The sequence below is a fragment of the Mus pahari genome, chromosome 2 (genome assembly GCF_900095145.1).
Source record: "Mus pahari chromosome 2, PAHARI_EIJ_v1.1, whole genome shotgun sequence".
Classification (NCBI taxonomy): domain Eukaryota; kingdom Metazoa; phylum Chordata; class Mammalia; order Rodentia; family Muridae; genus Mus; species Mus pahari.
Genome location: NC_034591.1, coordinates 136,768,620 through 136,790,513, shown reverse-complemented (window position 1 = coordinate 136,790,513; position 21,894 = coordinate 136,768,620). Strand labels below are relative to the sequence as shown.

The 21,894-nt window shown below is 48.7% G+C and overlaps 1 protein-coding gene across 1 annotated transcript; it reads right to left on the bottom strand.

Moving 5' to 3' along the window:
- Positions 1-5,784: 5,784 nt before the first annotated feature.
- Tuba8 (tubulin alpha 8) lies at positions 5,785-20,819 on the bottom strand. The gene is made up of 5 exons (XM_021190665.2): positions 20,690-20,819; positions 10,822-11,044; positions 9,972-10,120; positions 8,154-8,834; positions 5,785-6,098 (listed from the first exon to the last, which is right to left on the bottom strand). The coding sequence occupies exons 1-5, from the start codon at positions 20,690-20,692 to the stop codon at positions 5,805-5,807; spliced, it is 1,350 nt and encodes a 449-aa protein (XP_021046324.1). The 5' UTR covers positions 20,693-20,819; the 3' UTR covers positions 5,785-5,804.
- Positions 20,820-21,894: the final 1,075 nt, after the last annotated feature.

The following is a 21,894-nucleotide window of genomic DNA, read 5'->3' as shown; positions in this document are numbered from 1 at the left end:
AGCATGAAGCTCTCTTGCCTTCTATTTAAAGTCTACCTTCATGTTAATGCCTAAAAGATAGACTTGGGGTTCTTGGAGGAGCTCCGAATATCTGTATCACTCTTCACAATGTGCCCACATTAAATAAATCTCCTTTTTATGTTTTTCACTATTAATTTAGCTCCATTTTTAAAATTTGTTTTATTTGTGTGTGTGTGTGTGTGTGTGTGTGTGTGCGCGCGCGTGTTTGTTTATATGTGTGCGCATGTGTGCCATTGCCCAGAAAGGCCAGAAGAGGGCCTAGGTTCCTGTGACGCCATATTTATTGGTCATGGTAAGCTGCCCAAAGTGGATGCTGGGAACCAAGCTTGGGTTCTGTGGGAGAGCATCAGCCATGATTAACAAAAGAGAGGACCCCTCCTCCTGGCTGCCTGCAGAAGATAGCCCTCTCCTGGCTGCCTGAGATGCTATCTCTGTCTGAGATACAGAACTCTCAGCTCCTCCATGTCTACCTGCACCACGATAATGGACTGAACCTCTAAAGCTGTAAGCCATCCCAAATTAAATGTCCTTTATAAGAGTTGCCTTGGTCATGGTGTCTATTCACAGCAATAAAACCCAAACTAAGACAGAGCCCTTTGGGTATCTGCCCAGAAGTGGTATACCAGGGTCACACTTTATTTCTAATGTTTGGAGAGACCTCGAGACTAATTTCCGACATAGCCACCTAGTTCACATTGAGAAAGCCCTGGACACTCTTGAAACAGTACAAGTTGTTATCAGTCATATTTGTTATCCACAAAAACCAGAAGATAAAACTCCATTTCACCAAACCTTTTAATATATACAGAAAGCAGGCATAACTGTTTTGGAGATGTGGTGGTTTAAATAGACTTGGTCCAAAGAGTGGCACTATTTGGAGGTATGGCCTTATAGGAGTAGGTTGACCTTTCCAGGGAGATCAGCTGGGCCTGAAGAATTCTTTTGGAGGGCGTTTTAAAAATTAAGAGTTCTGGCTGGTGAGATGGCTCAGTAGGTAAGAGCACCCGACCACTCTTCAGAAGATCCCGAGTTCAAATCCCAGCAACCACATGGTGGCTCACAACCATCCGTAACGAGATCTGGCGCCCCCTTCTGGAGTGTCTGAAGACAGCTACAGTGTACTTAAATATAATAAATAAATAAATCTTTAAAAAAAATTTAAGAGTTCATAGCTGAATGACTCATTGCTCAAGGGCACTAGCTGCTCCTCTGGAGGACCCAGGTTCAATTCCCAGCATCCACATACTGGCTTACAAACATCTATAACTCCAATCCCAGGAGATATCAGGCATCTGTGGCACAAACAAACGCCAGCAAACACACACACGCACACACTCACACCAAATTAAAGGTTGTTTGGTTTTTTTTTTGTTTTGTTTTTTTTTTGCTAGTCACAGAGTTCTTCTTTCATATTGACATGTTGGGTTGTTCCTGCTTTCCAAGGAATTGGTACAGCTTAGATGGATGTGCAGTTCATGTGTAGTGTTGCTTAGAGCTTCCTGTGTGTTGTGATTGCATATGCTTGTGTCTGCAAGTCTGTGGTCTTCTTTTTGTTCCCCATATTGGTAATTTACATCTTCTACTTTTCTTTGTTAGTCATGTCTACTGGAGACTTTTTAAAATAAAGAACAGACTTCCTGTTTTGTTTTGTTTTTTCACTATTGTATATCATGTCCTATGCTTATACTTTTAATATTTATTTGTCTATTGCTATAAAGCTCTAGCTAGCTTTAGAGCTCACTGTCTAGACCAGGCTGCCCTTGAAGTTGTGGAGATCCTCCTGCTCCTGCATCCCAAGGGCTGGGGCTAAAGGCATGGGGCTACCATGCTCTGCTTAGTTTCTTATAGAAGAATCTTAAGTAATAAAGATTTTTAGACAGCCATTGGTAGACCATATTGTATATCCATTTTATAAGTTCCTGTTCCTCTGCGGAACCCTGACCAAAACAGGGACTCATCCGATTGCTAACAGAATCAGCACGGGCAGAGAAATTAGACATGCCACCTTCTTCCTCGGTAGAGTCACCGTGGAACCTAAGCTGGCTCCTAAACTGGAAGCCTGTATTTCTTTCTGAGAACTCAAGACATAGCTGCCAATGTGGAGTCAGGGAAGCACGCATAGCTGCACTTTTGTCCAGAGGAACCTGGAACTGCATTTGATAAATTAGAGAAGAAATGAACTTCACTGATATTGTGTTAGCCATGGATGGATTCTTCTAAGTCCTGGTATAAAATACAACAAAACAAAAGTATTTTTCCTTGAGTAAAACATTTTCTTAACGTATCTCTGGTGGAGATGGCATGACCCAATGGGTGAGCTAAACAAGAAACTTCCCTACACGTTACTGCATAACTGTCCTTCTAATCCTGGACTTAGCTGGCATTTGCATAACTTACTTTACCTTGCCTCTGAGTATGTGTGCATGTGTGGTATGGGTGTGGTGGTGGTGGTGGTGGTGGTGTGTGTGTGTGTGTGTGTGTGAGAGAGAGAGAGAGAGAGAGAGAGAGAGAGACAGAGAGACAGAGACAGAGACAGAGACAGAGAGACAGAGAGAGCATTATCACATTATTACCCATACATATAATATTCATTATTATGTACAGGTCCAAAAGAGCATGCCAGATCCCCTGGAGCCGGAGTTGCAGGCTGTGAGTTGTTGCATGTGGTACTGGTAACCAAGCTCAGGTCCTCTGGAGGAACAGAAAGCGTCCTTAACCTCTGAGCCACCTCCCAGCCCTATTTCACCTTCTGGAGTAACCTCAGCCAGATCTGTAATAGGCTAAGACTCGCACGCTGATAGCCTGGGGAATGGCAGTTAACCTCTCCTGGCACAGATCTCTAGTTCTAAGACTCCACACTTCTTCCACCTCCTGAACTAGACCAGAAGGGTGGAGCTGGCCTAGAGGGGCCCAAGATCACGTAGGACGAGAGCCCAGACAGGAAAGATGGACAAGGACAAACAGCCTCACCCAAAACTCCCTTAAGGATGTTTCCCAAACTCCCCTGAACCCCTCCCCACCATTCCCTTTACACACACCTCTGAGGCACCCTCGCTGAGACTGTTTCTTGTGCCTACTTTAAATCTAGTTCACATCGGGTTGGTGCCTATCAGTGGACCTATCTCACTTCTGCCAACAGAGAAGATGTCCCTTTCTAACAGCTCCTACCACAGACAGCTGTACAGACAGCTGTGGAAACTGGAAAGTCGACCTCTGTGAAGGGCGGGGTCTATGCTGCGCTTCTTGCCAGGTAATCTCCACAGAAGACAGACCTGGACCAGCTTTTTTTTTCCCACCATGATCTCCAGAACAGAAGGGCAAGAGAGCAGGCTCTCTGCTGGCACCACTTCTTGCCTAAGTTTCCTTTTCTTGGACAATGACATTGTACTTGTCTCGAGGCTTCCAAGGAATAGACTGGGAACTGTAGCTGCTCTTAGGCAATTTGTGGGTTCTTCTTTTTCCTACCCTTTATCCCCCTGGCTTTATCCCCTATCATTAGATAAGAAAGGATAAAGGAGGGGGGAGGAGACTTTAATTTCTTGCTTCTTGTTTCTTCTTTGGGCACAAGTACTAACAAACCACAGCCAACCCCATCTCTTGGGGGCCCTAGCATTTATATACCTCTGAAAGGTTCCAGATTTTTTTTTTTTTTTTTTTTTTTTTTGNTTTTTTTGAGACAGGGTTTCTCTGTGTAGCCCTGGCTGTCCTGGAACTCACTCTGTAGACCAGGCTGGCCTCAAACTCAGAAATCCGCCTGCCTCTGCCTCCCGAGTGCTGGGATTAAAGGTGTGCGCCACCACGCCCGGCTCCAGAATTTCAAATGTCATGCAACAGAGGTTGGCAAATCCACACCTCTGTTACAGTAGGAGGTAAATCATAGTCAGCTGCTGCAAAGCAGCCCCATATCCCCACACCTGGGGTTAAAATGAAAACATAATCTAATAATAATTCTGTGGGTTTGTTTGGGGTTTTTTTTGTTTTGTTTTGTTTTTAAGAAACCAAAATTCCAGAATACTTCCTACAAGAAGCCTTCTGGAGACAGACCTGAAGAGGCACGCTTTGGACGCACAAGGATCCATACTACAACAGGCTCAGCCCAGGAGCTCTCAGGGGAAATGAAACAGCCTTCCTCTTGCTTCTGCAGTCCTGCTGTCGGCAGCAGGGATGCACTGTGCCTCCCATCCTCTCCTTGGCAAACAGCAGACTCATTTCTCCTGTGGGCTATTTCATGAGGAACACAAGAGACAGGACCAGTGGAGAGGGGCCGGGCGTTGGGACCCATCTGAACTCTACCTTGCCGTCTCTAGCAGTTATCTCTCCATACTTGTGTCCACACAGAATGACCCAGAACTCCGTCTTGAGATTGTTGAGGACATGGAAGAAGGTGTAGATAAAAGATTAGGTACCGTGGAAGCCTTCCTGAAGCCTTCAAGAGATTATGCTGCACTTAGGAGATATCTAAGCATCCATGGTGTTTTTCCTCTGAGGCGAGATAAACTCCAGTGCCCGCCTGACTTCCCACCCTCCTAGCAAATGCCTCTCCTGCAGTCAGAACCTACACACGTGCCCCCTTCTGTTTTCATATTACTGTTCCCCATGCGCAGTATCCCTGGACTCATGTGTTCTGGGCTCCATCCATCCACAGTGACACTCCAGATACTGTCATTGCTTTTTGACATCTCTAAACACCATCTAAAGTGACCTTACTATTTTTTAAATGCATTTAGGAAGCAGAAAATTGTCATGTTTCTAACTCTCTGGCCCTTGGAACAGTGCCTGGGTCAGAGGATAGACTTCAGACTCCGTTTCACTTTCTCTTTCTTTGGTTTCCTTCTCCCATAGAAGAGTGAATTATGGCATCCTCAGATGAGGAAACAGGAGGAAGCAGACACATCTGCTTCTCTGTCTGTCTCTCTGAATACAGTGGTAGGAAATGAACCCAGGGTTTCACAGATGCTAAGCACTTGCTCAACACAGAACTGTACAGCCCAGGTCCTCACATAACTTTTGTTACAGAATTTTGTCTTAGTTGTCCCAGTGATTGGTAATGTCTCACTGTGCTAGTATGCAAATTATACTTCATAATGTGTATAAGTATGGAAAAACACAGACAGATAGACAGACAGACAGACAGACAGACAGACAGACAGACAGACAGACATAGGTACAGGGTCAGGACTCTTGGTGGTCTTCATCTAGTAAGGGTCTGGGAACACACCCCAGAGGGAAAGGGATGAAGATACTCAAACTCTTGATGGACGGATGTGATCAATCAGGATGAGGTCAGGGCTGTGCTGTGGATCCATCACACAAGCATCTGTCCGACCCCTCTCTCTGCAGCATCTTCCCAGACTGGGCTTTTGCTGGTGTGGTCTATTCTTCCACCATCCGGCTCTGTCTTAGGGCGACTCAGTCTAACCTAGAATTAAGATTCCTAATCCTGTGTTCGTGACCTGTTCCCTTTCACCCTTCAGTAATGAAATATCCTATTCCAGGGGGAGTTCCCTGTGTGCTCAGTGTTCAGTGTTCAGACTGGGTGCTAGAGTCAGGGGCCCTTCTATGTAGGACAGGAAGGAGGCTGGGGCTGAGAGGCCTGCCTGTCACTTTCTCTTTCTGTGGTTTCCTTTTCCCCACAGAAAAGCGAGCCCAGCTTCCTAAGAAGAGAAAACAGGAAAGAACCCGCACATCTGCAGCTGGGTGTCTGAGCGCAGCACTGGGAACCCAGCATGCTGTGAGTGGAACCAACACAAATGAAGAGGCATAGTCATGGGGCAAGTGTATATTTAAAATTCCTCCCCCTCATTCTCTTCTTCAAATGAATCAGTCCCCACTTCTTCATAATCCTTCTCCAGGGCAGCCAGGTCCTCCCTGGCCTCAGAAAACTCTCCTTCTTCCATACCCTCTCCAACATACCAATGTACAAAGGCCCGCTTGGCATACATGAGGTCGAACTTATGGTCAAGGCGGGCCCAGGCCTCTGCGATGGCCGTGGTGTTGCTCAGCATGCAGACGGCTCGCTGGACTTTGGCCAGGTCCCCTCCTGGCACGACGGTAGGTGGCTGGTAGTTGATGCCCACCTGGGGGACAGAGAAAGAAGACAGGCCACAGAATGGCACGCGAGTCCGCCGAAGACAACATCAGGGCATCTGTTGGTAAGAAGCTATGGTGGCAAGACCGGGACAGGGACGTGGAGGGGGGGGGGGCTGCAGGACGAAGCAGGTGCATGAACAAAGGTGGGCGGATGTAAAGGATGTATACTGGGGCAGGGGGTGGAAATAAAAGTGAAAGGGAAGGGCCATCCATGGTGGTGTGAGCCTGTCATGTCGGTGCCATGGATCTGAGGTGGGAGCATCACAAGGGCTTAGAAACTAAAGGCTGAAGAGAAATAAGGATAGGATAGGAAAAAGAGGAAATGATAGTGGAAATTATCAAGTCGGTAGATGTAGCAAATGAAGCCATGAAAGGGGGCTTTTCGTGTGTTTATCTCAAGGGCAGGGAGCAGGAGCTGGCTTCCCTGTGAGAGGCGGGTCAGTTTCTAGAACTCGCATTATTATTACCAAGCTCATTGCTTCCTAGATGCTTATCTGATGCCCCTCTTGGTCGTTTTGCAATAATTTTAGGGAAGTCTCTCTGCCGGGGTGAAGGGCTGCGTGAGAGGTCAGAGGGAGAATCCAAAACAGTAAATTACAGAGGTCCTTGGGGATGGTGTTATTGCTTAGCAGGCTGGGTCTCTAGTAAACAGTGTTCTTAGAAAAAAAGCAGAAACACCGCCACAGAAGTCAAAGGTCACACACAAGCAAGCCAACCTCCCGAGATCTGCTAGCACACTGGGGGATGGGGAGGGAGGCTTCCCCCATGGGGCTCAAGCCCTAGAAATCTCCCCACAAAAGCCCTAAATCAAAGCTGACCAAGAATTATAGGAAACTGGATGGCATCTGTAGGACACTAGGAACCATGGTATTGCCCAAAACTAACATATACCCCAAGCCAATAGTGTGCTTAAACTGCCAGCCTCTTAGAGTCACTGCTTTAAAATGTGTTTCCAGATATTGCTGACTGTAAGGCACACGCAGGCCACAGATGTGAAAGAGATATAGTTTGCCACACCATGCATGTATTTTGCAGCCTCTCTTTCCATCCACGGTGGCATCGTAGACCTGAGTCAAGTTGGGGACAAATACCCCTGGGGAGAATGTCAACACGTGAAGCTTAACACTATGGATTCTGCTGGCCAGCACCTTCCTGCAAAGCAACTGCCACTAACTCATCTTTCCATAGGGGACCTCGGATCAAGCTTAAAATAAAGGAGGGGGGCATCCCCTCTGGTTCATCACTCCACTTTCCCCACATGTCTCTCAGTTTTTCTTCTTCCTTATCAGCATATATTGTTATTGCAATCAAAAAAAAAAAAAGTGCAGTGTTTAGACGACCTTGGCTGCTTTGTCCAGAATGGCCAAACTGCCACATAACCGTAGGTAGTGTCTAGGAAGAAAAAGACGATGTGTGCCACAAGAAGAGTGGTGAGCTGGAAAACTGTATCCGCTTGCTCTGCAAGAACAGCACAGCTGATAGGAGGGGAGAAAGTCAGGACTTCATGACTAACAGGACTCAGTCACATAAAGACTAGAAATTCCCTTCGTGTTACTCTAAGCAGAATAAGACATACAAAGGCAAAAAGTTAACTTTTGTCATCTATTGGGAATATGCATCTTAGAAAGAACTATGCCTCTCTAGCAATTTGAATCATGGGGTTGGCTCTAAAGTTAAAATGTACCTAGAAGTGTAAACTATCCACTGAACTTTCTTTTCGGCAAATTAAAATGAATTGCAAGTCCCCAAGGCATTGAGATTCAGGTCCCTCAGTTTAAAAAGAAAAAAAAAAAAAATCAAGGGTGGTTAACTAATCATAAATAGCAGCAAACTCTACACTACCTAAAGTGGCTTAAGCAGACCATCCTTCCACAACTGAACATCTCAGTCAAAGCTGAATGAAACCATTGTTGGATTTGCTTTAAGTCAACTTCCCGTCTTTTCATAAAAGACCAGAAGCTCCCAAGACTCATTGTCCCCAGCCCTCAGTAATCCCCTCTGTATCCCCAGCACGGTCCCAACCCCAAGTCACCAGTTCTCACCTTGAAGCCTGTGGGGCACCAGTCAACAAACTGAATAGTTCTCTTGGTCTTGATGGCAGCAATGGCGACATTCACGTCCTTGGGTACCACATCACCGCGGTAGAGCATGCAGCAGGCCATGTATTTGCCATGACGTGGGTCACACTTCACCATCTGGCTGTTGGGCTCGAAGCAGGAGCTAGTTATCTCTGCCACTGACAGCTGCTCGTGGTAGGCTTTCTCAGCAGAAATGATGGGAGCGTAAGTGACCAGCGGGAAGTGGATTCGCGGGTAGGGTACCAGGTTGGTCTGGAACTCTGTGAGGTCCACATTGAGGGCGCCATCAAAGCGGAGAGAGGCAGTGATGGAGGACACGATCTGGCTGATGAGGCGGTTGAGGTTGGTATAAGTGGGGCGCTCAATATCCAGATTCCTGCGGCAGATGTCGTAGATGGCTTCGTTATCCACCATGAAAGCACAGTCGGAATGTTCCAGGGTGGTGTGAGTGGTCAGGATGGAGTTGTAAGGCTCCACCACTGCTGTGGAGACCTGGGGAGCTGGGTAGATGGCAAATTCCAGCTTGGACTTCTTGCCGTAGTCAAGGGAAAGGCGCTCCATCAGCAGAGAAGTGAAGCCAGATCCTGTGCCCCCACCAAAACTGTGGAAGATCAGGAAGCCCTGCAAGCCGGAGCAGGCATCAGTCTGGAGAGAGGCAGAAAGAAGGAGAAATTAGGAAGAGTCTCACACATACACACACACACACACACACACACACACACACACACACACTGAATGGAGAAAAGTCCAGACAAACCCCCACTGTCTGCCGTTAAGTCCATCCTCAGTATTTTTATGTCAGAGAAATCATAATAGCCCATAGGGAATACAACACAATAAAAGGTTGTTTTGATTTTAGGAGAAGTAGTTAATGCCAAAACTAACAGACCTTTTATGTACATGAAAGGCTTGGCCTCTGAGCTGGCTGACCCAGGAATAGGAAGTCTGAGTTGCCATGGCAGTGACCTTGCCTTCTAAGAGCTCAAACCATGCTGCTATCCTGTCCTTGTCATATGATTTTATGGGCATGGATGTCAACCTGCACATCTCAAACTTGGAAAGGTCTCAGGGAACCAGTCATAGAAATGTAAACAGAGCTATGGTTTTATTTTTTTTTGTTTTCTGCATTTTTTTTCTTTTAAGGTTTTTCAATATTCATAGACTCACAGAATTTTCCCAGAGGCTGTGAGCTATCACCATTCAATCCAGTGGTTCTAAACTTTTGGGCACCACAAGTCTGCCAGTGTTTCTTTCCCAACACCCAGAAATGAGAGCTTTAAAGGACACAGTGATGTAACCCACAGCACAGCTTTGTAGTCAAGCCAAACTATTCAGATCCTAACTCTGTGCTCTCCAGCGTGTGACCCAAGTTAAGACACCAAGCTGCCCCAGCCCTCAACTCCTGTGTCCATCAATTATAAAGGAAAGATCTCCCTGTCTTAGAGAGTAAACAAAGGTATGTAATTGGAACTTATAACATATATGTGAGTACTCAGATACAAGTGCTCAAATCTCTTCCTCACTTCTTTCCAACTTTACTCCCCTTTGTTCCTAACTTCAACCTCACATATGGCTGAAATCTTCCCAGGATACTACCATAGACTAGCAAGAAATCAGGCTACAGGGCAGGCCAGGATACCCAGGCCTGGGAAGTAAACTGTCCTTGTGAGTGTTCCTTCTAGGTGCTATTCCCAAAGTCAGATGATGATGATGTCTCACTCTATCATCTCACCTGAGACCATGCCTGACCAGACTTATCCCACCCTGACCCACCAAGCTTACCAGTTTACGGATTCGGTCCAGCACCAGGTCGATACTCTCCTTGCCCACCGTATAGTGCCCACGGGCGTAATTGTTAGCTGCATCCTCCTTGCCTGTGATCAGCTGCTCGGGATGGAAGAGCTGGCGGTAGGTTCCTGCCCGCACCTCATCTGTCAAGAGACAGGACCCTCAGATCCTGGTTTCCGGGAGAGACGTCCTATGCCTCTCATCTGAGCCTGAGACACCCCTGGAGTGAGACCAGCCCACCCCTGGACAAGTCTGTATATGACTGAGGGATCCTGGGTAGTAAGGGTACTGGCTACGCCTGGGACCCTGAGCCAAGCTATCGTGGAAGAGACACGAAGGAGCAGATACCACACCAAAGCCATTCTCTTCTCCTTCCCTCCACCTGGATGGGGTCCTCCAAAGAGCACAGGGAACCCAGTCCTGAGAAAGCCAGAATCCGGGTTGTCTGTGTGTTTTCCTGTGACATGAAGTCCTACAGAGTTACACCATACCCATGAGGCCAGATGGCAGGCCGCTCACAGAACCAGAAACCTATACTTTAGGAAATGGGCTGTTTGCGAGGTTTCTAATTGTTTCTAAAACTGTTTTGTGTTTTAAGCTCCCTTCTCTCAGTAACGATGTCATTGGTCACTTCTATCTGTCTCAGCAGGCTTAGGGAGCACTTGGTTCTGCACAAATCAGCAGAGACACTTTTGACCCCTAACACTAGCTCCCCAAGGAGCTAAGAGAGGTCTCACGGAGGATGAGCTGGCTCACTCATACCTTTCAACTCATCTCGCTCTCAGAAGCCAAAGGCCCTGCATTTTGCTGTTTTCAGCAGAGAGCTCTCTTGGCCAGTTCTCACCTACTACAGTAGGTTCCAGGTCCACCATGACAGCCCGGGGCACGTGCTTTCCATTGCCAGTCTCACTGAAGAAGGTGGTAAACGAGTCGTCATCGTTGATCTTGCTGGCCTGAGTGCCAAAGGTTCCATCCGCCTGGATGCCGTGCTCCAAGCAGAAGAGCTCCCAGCAGGCATTGCCAATCTGAACTCCGGCTTGACCCACATGGACCGATATGCATTCCCTCTGTGGAAACAGGGCACATCAAGGTCAGAGAGCCCAAGATCCTGGCTACGGAGTGAGACCTGTCTCTTCCTCACATCCAATGCGCAGGGTGCTCAACCCTACATCAGGGTACATCGCCCCACAAACAGGAGGTGTCTGGGGTTCCAGGTGCCTGGCGCTGCTACGTCTCGCACAAGACATGGTCCCAAAGAAGTCAGTTGTTCCGTGTCTTGCCTGCTTTACAGCTGGCTCTCAAGGCTATTCCTTCATACCTGGTACTGATGAAGAAAAAGACAGCAGAACTAACTTTAACCTCACACCAACCTCCCGAGACAGCACACACATGGCTGTGCACACAGAGCCTCAGACTATCACAGGGCAGCCACCATATGCACAGTCAGTGTTATGACTACAAATGCAGAACTATATCATCAAGGTCAAGTTAGGCTCTTCCTGAATGCTGAGTAATTAATTAGAAACATTTTCAGAGCCACCATTAACTACTTCATTGCTTAGCTCAGGCCAAGTGGTAAGTAAAACTCACCTCTTGAGTGCCCTTCTATCTATATTACTCTGACTTGAAGCCTCAACTGTCTAATCGATCCTAATATTATCACCTAAAAGTAAGGGGTGTGTGTGTGTGTGTGTGTGTGTGTGTGTTCAGTTTCCTTTCAAGAAGATTTCCTGGGAAACATAGACTTGCCCTTCACCCATTCCTGTGGGGAAGCAGTGGCCAACATGGGGTGACCGTGTACTGTGATACCTGCCAGAACCCAGCAGAGGAGCATGTGCCTGGTCTGTAGGTTTCTATTCTTATCCATGACCTGATGTGACACTTTCCAGCTCTGGGTAACCCAAGCCAGGAGGCTGAGCCTCTGGAGAGCATGGCTGGTCATGGAAACAAGCAGTGTCCGCATCAACGTTCAGTCTCCTGGGATCTTAGACGCCTCTCTGGACATAAAGGCAGAGCAGATGCCCTCCCTGTCTCCAAGGGACAGAGATTTCAGGACCTGTTGCTCCCCGGTTTGGTCCTAACCTTCTTCCACAAGCCCATCACTCTGCTAGCCCTTGCCCCAGGAAGTGTGCAGGCGTTCAAAGTCACCAATACGGAACCCAGTGCTGTAGGTTACAGCCCAGCAGTACTTCCCAACGCCCACCAAGGCATTGCCCACACTCAGGGTCCACAGCTAACCATCTCTATTGGCTAAGTTGTTTGCACTTGGCTGAGTCACTTTGCCTCTCCTCATCTGAAAATGACCATTGAGCCATGATTGCTACTGGCTTTACCACAGTCACCTTGACAGCGGTGATCTCAGAGCTTCTCCTTCACCTGCTGGGAGCAGGTAGAGTCTGAGCGTGCAGGCTCCCATTCTTCCTCCCTTTGTTGCAGAGCTCTTTGCTATTTCCATCTTAGGACTTCACTTGGGACTAAAGAAAGCACACCCTATACCAACCAAGCACACTGGGCATGTCATGACTGACACAAAACTACACCACACACTCAGCAAGAACCTGCAGCCTCTCAGGAAGGCACCAACACTGCGGGAGCAGGGGGCAGGCCCACACAGAACCTGATCCTGGATCTCCTCCTCCTCCTCCTCCTCCTCCTCCTCCTCACTACAGTATCATCAGTGGTCCCAATCTTCAGCTTTCTGAGATTTGTCCCCTTGTACCACCATCGTATGCCAACCACCGCCACAGCTTATTGAGGGTGCTGCCTGGTTTCCAGTCAGCTGACTTTCCTTCTGGAACATTCTAGGCCTTTCCAGGGAGGATGGGGGGCTTTTGCAGGAAAATAAAAATAATAAAGCACCAGAAGACAAGCAGAGGAGAGAGAGAAGTGAGCGGCAACCATCAACATGTGATGCTGTGTTTCTGGTTTCATTGATGCCCTCCTCAATTTTTTATTAATGAATAAATATCTTCACAGAGTAAAAACCCAAAAAAAGAAGACATCTTGAGAAAACCTCATTTGTTCCCCACTCGAGCTGTCCTTTTGACTCCACCACAGAGCAACATCCCAGAGAGCTCTTTTGCTCACAGGGTGGGCAAGCAAAAGTTTCAAAGTTACATAAAGAGAGCTTGCCTACCACACACAAGTTTCTGGGCTTGATCTGTTTCCTGTTTGGAATCTTGCGCAGTGAGCTAGCACTGGGGCTGCAGGGCGCTAGATGCAGCCACTCGTGAGGCACTGGAAGTTCAGACTAAAGCAGGGCAAGGGCTTGTGGGGTCCAAAGGGTAGAGTTCAGATGTAAGTGAGATTACAATTTACAGGAAATGTCCTGGAACCCTGTGGTCTATGAACATCTTCAGGATTCCATGGGGTACTTGGCTCATGAGAGGGTCCTATAGTTTGGATCTGGAATGTCTTCCATAGGCACCCCTGTTTAAAGACCTGACCCATAGACTCTGGCACTATTAAGTAGTAGGGGGGGCCTAAGAGGTGTGATTGGGTTCTCAGGGGCATGCCCTCATGGGACTGTGGAACCCCAGTCTCTCCCTCAGTTTCTCTTTCGCTCCTTAGCCATCAAGTACGTGGTTTATCACTTGCTTCTACCATGTGCCCCTTCACCTCAGGCCAAGGACCACCAGAGACAACCAAGCACATACTGAAACCTCTAAAACCAAGCCAAAATCCACCTCTCACATCTTAAGTAGGTAACCTCAGGGTGATGCCCCAGCAGAAGCTGGCACAGGCAGCGAGTTGCCCTCTTTACACTGTCTACCCTGCCACCTCTCTTCCCACTCTACATGTGAGCATGGGAGACCAGCGTGGCATCCTAGGGAGGCTAATCCTCATACCCATGAAAGGTCACGCACCTAGTGATTCCTTCCCTGGGAGATAAAACGGAGGCACAGAGATGTAAAGGATAACCTGAAGATTCACAACAGCACAGCACAAAAGCTTGGTCCAGAACCTGGGGCTTGTGAGTCCAGTCTGAGCTCTCTCTGTCTTTTGCACCCTAAAACCTCCACCTCACTCTTGCTGCCAATTTCCAGCACCTTGGGGTATGGCTACATGTACCTCAGTACAAGCCTGATTGTGGGCATCAAAACCAAGCTCGCCGTGCCAAATTCCAAATAGGAGATACTCTCTGTGTATAGAAATGCTGGGAGAGAATCAGGGACCAATCTCTTTAAAAATGAGTCACCTTCAGCTACCAGGAGGCTGTTCCTCAGGATAAGCTGAGCAGCCAGAGATGGGGGCAAAGGTGAGCTAAGTCAGCAGGGATATTTCAGTCTGATGTTCCTCCAAATTCATATCTCAGGTTCCCCCTTGGTAGCCAGAGCTCCTGGTCCCCTCCTTCTCCTGATTCTATTTTGAATCAGCGCCTCTGCAGCTCTCAGCTCTCTTCTTCTGGGTCCCTGCAAGAGAAGGCTCTGCATACTGCCAGAGCCCCCGAACTCAACAACCCAGGGGTGGCATGCCTCAATAACCTCATATGCCAGAATACCTGCAAAGGTTCACCCCAGTGTGATAAACACTGTCACATGCAGGAAGACTCCCAATGGCAGTGCACTGGCACTTACTGAGTTTGCAGCATTCCAGTTACATGCCACTCCCTACTGGCAGGAAGTAAGGATAACCACAGATCAGCCCGGGGTCCCTGCTGTGTTAGCTCCTAATGGTCTCTTGGTTTATCACACAGCGCTCAGCCATGTTGGCTGCTTCTTCAAGTGTCTGTCTTTCTCTAGTATAGAGACTAAACTCCATGGGCAAGCAACTGTGCTGGAACATAGCAGCAATGAGTGGAGCAGGAGCTCTCTGTGGGTTTCCAGTCCGTCTAACATGGAGAGCAGGCAGAGCCTAAGGACACATAGATGCAGTTCATGGGAGTTAAGGAAGGAGACCACACTGCTGGCTCAGTCCGCTGGAATATAGACAGGCTCCCGATGAATTTAGACAGGTCTGGGGGATGCTTAGGTACCATTAGGAATATGAACAGGAGAATTTAGGGCATGTCCCACAACTGCCAGTTTATATGGAGCATGAGTTCATAAAGGGCAGAGCTGGTGGGACAGCTGAGTCCCCTCTGCCCAGCCTCCATAGAAAGTAGATCGCTCACAGAAAATATTCTAGAGCTCCACAGCCTTTCAGAGTCTACTACAAGAAACCCTTGTGTGGATCCTGTTGAATATCCTCGTTTTAGTGTCGTCAGTCCCGTTGGCTCTGCTCTCAGAAAGACTAAAATAAGCTACACATTCTCCTCGGGGGAAGGATGCTTTGAATCTTTCAACATCATTTCAAGGCCAGTGACACAGCTCAGTGGTAGAGCAAACACAACCATGTTTAAGACCCTGGTCTGAGTCGGCCTTGGTGGCTCACACCTTTGAACACAGCACTCTGGAGGCAGAGATAAGCAGAGCTCTGAGTTCAAGACCGGCCTGGTCTACAGGGTGAGTTCCAGGACAGTCAAGGGCTACACAGAGAAACCCTGTGTTGAAGAGAAGAAAACAAAGTCAGCTCAAGGTTTCATAAAAATTAAGAGTGGAATATTTCTCTCAGGAAGTTTGTGACTGGGACCAGCATCAGGAACCGTGTGAAGGACTGGGACAGGTCCATTGTGTCCTGGCCACCTGTGCTCAGCTGCTGTGCAGACGCTCTCAGGAAACCTCTTCAAACAGCATTAGAAATAATGCTGTGCTAATTCTAACGTTGGGCTGGAGGGGAAAGGCACATATATTTTAGGACCTCGGTCACAAAGCTGACAAGTAGAGTGTTCTGTTCCAGGGGGATAATTAAAGAAAGAACAAACATGACTCATCAAAGATGGAGTTATCTCTGCCCAGACCCTTCAATTAGTGTGCGTTTGGGATCACTGACAAGAGAGGAAAGCTAACAGATGAGCAACAGCCAGAACTGAGCTGATCTAAATGAACATCAGTGGGAGAAGGCAGCTCAGGGGAGGGGCTCGGGTAATACAGGCAGCAATGGTGCTGATGAGAGACAAGCGGTAGGGGTGCTTGGGATGCAGATTCTGGCACAAGAGACCCTGTGGCATCCAAGGCCCTTGGGCTCTAGCTGGCAGGAGACAGGACAGGCTAGGTCAGGTTCCGTGTGACGCACACATTGCCTACTGCACTTTTTCAAGATCCTGCAGGAGACAGAGGAAATGCCTACCACAGAGGCCACATCATTGTCAGCTCCCCAAGTAACCCAAGAAAATAGTGAACAGTTGGTCCACTTCCTTCCTCAAATGATACCACATCCTCCCACTCTCCCTATCACCGACCTGGCTCCCAGCCATTTCTTCCTCAAAGTTATTAGCTTTCATCCTTTGAAAGGGCACCTAGCGGCCTCTCACCAAGGATGACAGGCAGCAGCAAACACTTGAAAATAGCATAATGCCCCCCACCCCACCCTCAGCTGATGCCTATCGACTCAACAGCTTCACCACACCACTTTAACCAAGGGCCCATCACTCAGAAGCAGGTCCCCAAGTATCCGGCGGAGATAAAAGTTTCTGGGAAGGGACCAATGGCTGTGACCCCCACAGTGCTCGGGGCCACAGTGGCCATCTATGTACTCTGTACACTGAAGTCACATGGTACAGCTGAGTGATGCCATCAGACAGGCCAGGGACTCTAGCTCTCTCCCCAGACACACTGCTCGCCCCTCTAGCCACCAGTATTTGCAAGTGTACATGATATCTGTCACCATTTGATGTCAATGTCCATCTGACACAGCCAGTGTTCCTCAAAAGCTAAGAACTGGCATGAAGATATTTCACTCAAAGGTGTCCCCATCTCCATGTGACCTTTATAAAACCTCTCTGGTTCCTGCTCCATTGACATGGGCTCAGCTTAGGGGACCTGGCCAGGAACCTTGGTCTACTTTTCCCCCAAACTAAGTATCGTTGTCACATTCTCAGGGACTGCTTGCTGGAAGAACACAGATAGCAGATGGGCAGCTTAGGGGATGGGATTGTCCTGCTGTCTGACAGTTGAGAAGGGAGGCTTTGCTTTGAAGAGCCAAATCTTACCAGGTGTGCAATTTGAGTATCCAGTGTGGAACCACTCAAAGGCATTGGTGGATGGACTGACATGCATCCCACATGATACAGGAAGAAAGCCAGCAAATCACAAGAAACGTGCCCACCTGCCTCATGACTGGACAACAACCTCCCTGGAAATACGCGTGGGGACTAGTTACATGTTTCTTATGCCACAAGAAAGTTGAAATGACAAAGCTGATTCTGCTTAACTCCCGAGGAGGCCTCCCTGACCAGTGTAGAAAGAAGGGACCGGAGGCCAGGCCAGCTGCCAGGAACTTGACCCCCTGGAAAGAAGATACCTGAAGAGCGGGATTCTAGAGATCAAAGTTTACAAACTGATCATTCTAGTCTTTCAGGAAAGAGTCAGTGTCTGGGGATGTGGCTCAAAGGTAGTGCAGTTGCCAAGCATGCAAGGCTGGGCTCCACGATTCCACCCCACCCCCACTGTAAAAAGAAAAGAAGAAAAATATTGAGTCTCCTATCTGCTCAGGAAGCTAAGGGGTTAAAAAGCACAAGTTTAAGGGAAATCTGGGCAGGCTGGCGAGATGGCTCAGCGGGTAAGAGCACTGCTCTTCTAAAAGTCCTGAGTTCAAATCCCAGCAACCCGTAATGAGATCTGACGCCCTCTTCTGGTGCGTCTGAAGTCAGCTACAGTGTACTTATGTATAATAATAAAAATCTTTGAGCAGGAGGAGCAAGGGTTGACCGGAGTGAGCAGAGTTCCTAAAAGAAATTCTATTCCCGACAACCACACGAAGGCTCACAACCATCTATCTGTACAGCTACAGTGTACTCAAATCCATAAAACAAAATAAATAAATCTTTTTTTAAAAGGGGAGAGTGGGGGAAGCCTGGACAATGGAATGAGACCCATGTCAAAGTAAAAATTAAAAGAGGGAGGGAAAGAAGTAGATAAAAAGAAAAAAAATCACTAAGAGTTTCCATGAATGGGAAATGTTGCCCATCAAAACAATACAAAGACTGTTCTTAGTACACAAATTTCAGGGCTTCACGATACAGAAATGGGCTCTTTTCAAGATATTTGACCATTTTCAAAAACCTCTTAAGCCTTGATGTTTTGTCATTTCCTGTATACCCGGAACACAGAGGCATTTGCCAGGGGCTGAATTACAATCTTTGTCTTGTTCTCCACACATCTTTCAGGCTCCACTCTGAGTCTGCAGACACTCGGATCAGAGGTGAGTGTAGAAGTGAGAGAGCGCTTTGGAACTTTTAAAGCAATAGCTGTGCACTGGATACTGTAAATGTGAAAAATCTGTTCTACGGTATGTGGCCAACAAACAAAGCCAGTCTAATAATAATTGAGACCAAAGAGATGGTTCAGCAGGTGAAAGCACTTGCCAAGCAAGCCTAGTGACAGGAGCTTGGTTACCAGATTCCACTGATGCCCAAAGACCTGTGTGCAAGCACACATGCACAAGAACACACACACATGCCCTCACATGAACACACACATGCACAAGGACACACATGCCCTCACATGAACACACATACATGCACATCAGCACACACATGAACACACACACATGCACATCAGCACACACATGCCCTCACATGAACACACACATGCACATCAGCACACACATGCCCTCACATGAACACACACACATGCACATCAGCACACACATNCCCTCACATGAACACACACACATGCACATCAGCACACACATGCCCTCACATGAACACACACATGCACATTAGCACACATATGCCCTCACATGAACACACACACATGCACATCAGCACACACATGCCCTTACATGAACACACACTAAATAAAACTTTGAATTCTTTTTCCTGGATGTGATAGTGCATGTCTTTAATCCCAGCACGCAGGAGGCTGAGTCAGGAGTCAGGAGGATCTCTGTGAGCTTGTGGCCAGCCTAATCTACAACCTGAGTTCTAGCCCAGCAGTGACACCCAGTGAGTACCTGCCTTTAAACAAAAAATTAATGATCAATCATGGCAAGCAAGTTGGTTGATGAAACTGGAAGAGTAACGCTCACTCACTCTTCATATATGTGTGTGTCTGTATAATTCCTATATATTTAAATATGTATTTATATCACTCTATAACAAAAAGCCTAAAAATAATAAAATCTATGTAGAGCCTTGGAAGTTTGATGCAAGCCCCCCTCGTTTTGTAGATGTGAAAAGCCAGCCCATAGAAGTTTTATGACCTTCCTGAAGTGACACAGCTAGCCGCATTGCCAAGTGCCTGAATTTGAACTTCTCCTACGGTCCCACACCTGGGACCTGAGCAGAAGTGGTTTCCTCTGGTCACTCTCCTGCGTTGCCAAATTCTTCAAGCTCCCAGGTGTGTCTGAGCGCAGCTTGGCGAGTGATAGGATAGGCTTGGAGGTAGGGCTGACAGGAGAGCCAGCGCCAGAAAGTCTTGGGCAATCTCCCAAATGAACAGCCAGAGGGGAGGAGGAGGGGTAAAGAGGAGGGCGGAGGAGGGGAGGGGGAAAGAGGTGGGGAGGAGAGAAGGAAGGTTCTGGCCTAGCTGTTCTGTCACTGACACCCGAGCAAGTGGCTCAGAGAACCTGACCTTGGTCTGTGAGATACTCTTATTCTGCCCGCCCCCTCCACGCTAACCTTTCTGTCCCACTTCACTGCGGACACACCAGGGCTTCCTGGCGTCGGAGGCGGGGGGGGGGGGCGGGGGCAGGAGAGCAATGATTGAGGCCAACGTTAGTCCCCCGGGGGGGGGGGGGGCGGGGGCAGGAGAGCAATGATTGAGGCCAACGTTAGTCCCCCGCAGCGGAGCTTCCCAGGGGCTTTGGCAGAGATGCTGTAACGCTCGCTCGCTCGCTCGGAGGGGCTATGAAGGTAGCAGCCGCTAGTGGAGACAGCTACCAGTGAAGAAGAGTTGCTGCCTCAAAGCCAGGATAGAAAATAAAATTCAACGGCTTAGGTCCCGTGGTCTCTGGGGAGGGAAACTTCCGAGTCCCAAAGTCTTTCTGACTTTGACCGCCGCCGGGAAAGGTGAGAAGCCTGCTCCAGCGCCAGGCGCCTGCGAAGCTGGTTTGGACCCAGCTCGAATTGAGGATACCCCGAACCCAAGCCGATGGCTGGAAAGCCAGCACCGGTGACAAGCACCTGGGAAACTTCTTGGGTCCACAATACCCAGCTCGAATTGAAGTTGCCCTAAACCCAAGCCGATAGCTGATGGCCGGGTGATGAGGGTAGAGAATGACCCCGGACTGGAACGTGCCACTTTCGATTAGGTTTGGAGACTACTCCCCCAGGCCACCCAGGTCCAGACCACTGGTCCAGAATCCCTCGGCATCCCATTTCTTCTCACTCTGGTCCACGAGTGACTACTCCCCCAGATTCTAACGCGTCTCTCCACGGAGCTCTCCAGGTTCGCCTTCCTCTCTTTAGCGAGCGCAGATCTGTCTTAGGTCCCTTTAAGGATCCAATAGCCCCTGCTCTCTACATTCTCCACAAAATATAAGGTACCTGACAACTAGATGTTTCCCACCCCTGGGAAACAAGACCCTTGACCCTGAACTGACCCACAGCCCCTCCAGGAGACTTGGAGCCCAGTAGATCCAAAACCACCCCACAGCTACCCCGTGGCCCCGCAGCTCTCTCCCCAGCACCTGCGGGCGTCCCTGGCCAGCCCAGGCGGGGGAAGTCTCACCATCGTGGCCGCTCTCTTCGCCCGCTCGCCTCCCAGCTGGGCCTGCCCACCCCAACTGCTCCAGATACGGCCGCCTCCGCGGTTGTGACACACTGCGAGGGAGGGGGCCTGAGACAGACATGCTGGGCCAGCAGTTGCCCTGCAGCATCACAGTGCCCGCGGAGGGGAGGGACCTGGGTAGGTCACAATGGCACTTCCCCTCCCACCAGCAGCTCCCTAGTCCAGCCCTGCTGTTTCTCCTGCCTGGAGCTGCCACTGAGCTCCTGAGCCTTGTAGTCCGGGAAGCAGTCCTGTGACCGCAACACATGTGTGCATACAAACCCCGCATCCACTCCGAGGCCACTGGAAAGCAGTGGAAAAATACTCCAAAACGAATGCTTGTTTCTCCCCCCAAATGTTCATAGTCGTCCTGCTGCCAGCACTGGCTGGTGTAGTGGGAAGACACTAGTCTGTTAGCCGGTCACCTCAGCCCAGGAGAGCCTGCAGGATCCGACCAGCCCTGGGTCAGAGCCCAAGTTTCTGATTCCTCCACACTGCCTGCCTGGTTACCTGAGAAGTCAGAAAGATGGCATGCATCTGAACCTGCTGCAAGCCCTCCATAGTGGATTCAGGGATTCAGCGCTGTTTTAAATACTCTCAGAGTATCTCCATGATTCTCAAGTCTCTCCCTCCCCCACCCCCGACCCGCTCCTACAAGAACCATTCCTACTTAATCCCCAAATGAGTCACTTTGAATGTACCCCAGAACATCAGGGTTCTCACTGCCTCTGCCCTGTTAGGACCTCCTCTTAGTGGCCACAGATGACACTGAAGAGCAAGGGATTTCCTCACCCTCCATCGAGTTGGATGGGGGTGGGACTCACCTACCCTGTAGCCCTGGCTGTCCTGGAACTTGCTTTGTAAACCAAGCTGGCCTCAAACTCACAGAGATCCACCTGCCTCTGCTTCCAAGGTGTGTGCTACCATGCTCAGCTTAAGAGCCTCTCTAGTTGCCCACATTACTAACAGGCTCCACAAGTACCTTTGTCTCCACATCGGTTGGGGCTGGATGGTTCTTACACCTGAACCTCAACACGGAGTTCCCTATCAAGGGCCACTTCATACTTAGAGATGTAACCCAGCTTTTCTTCCCTCCCTCTTTTCTCTGGCAACTGCCCACCACACAAGTCACTGTGGGAAGTCAAGAGTTCTTCAAGAAGTAGATG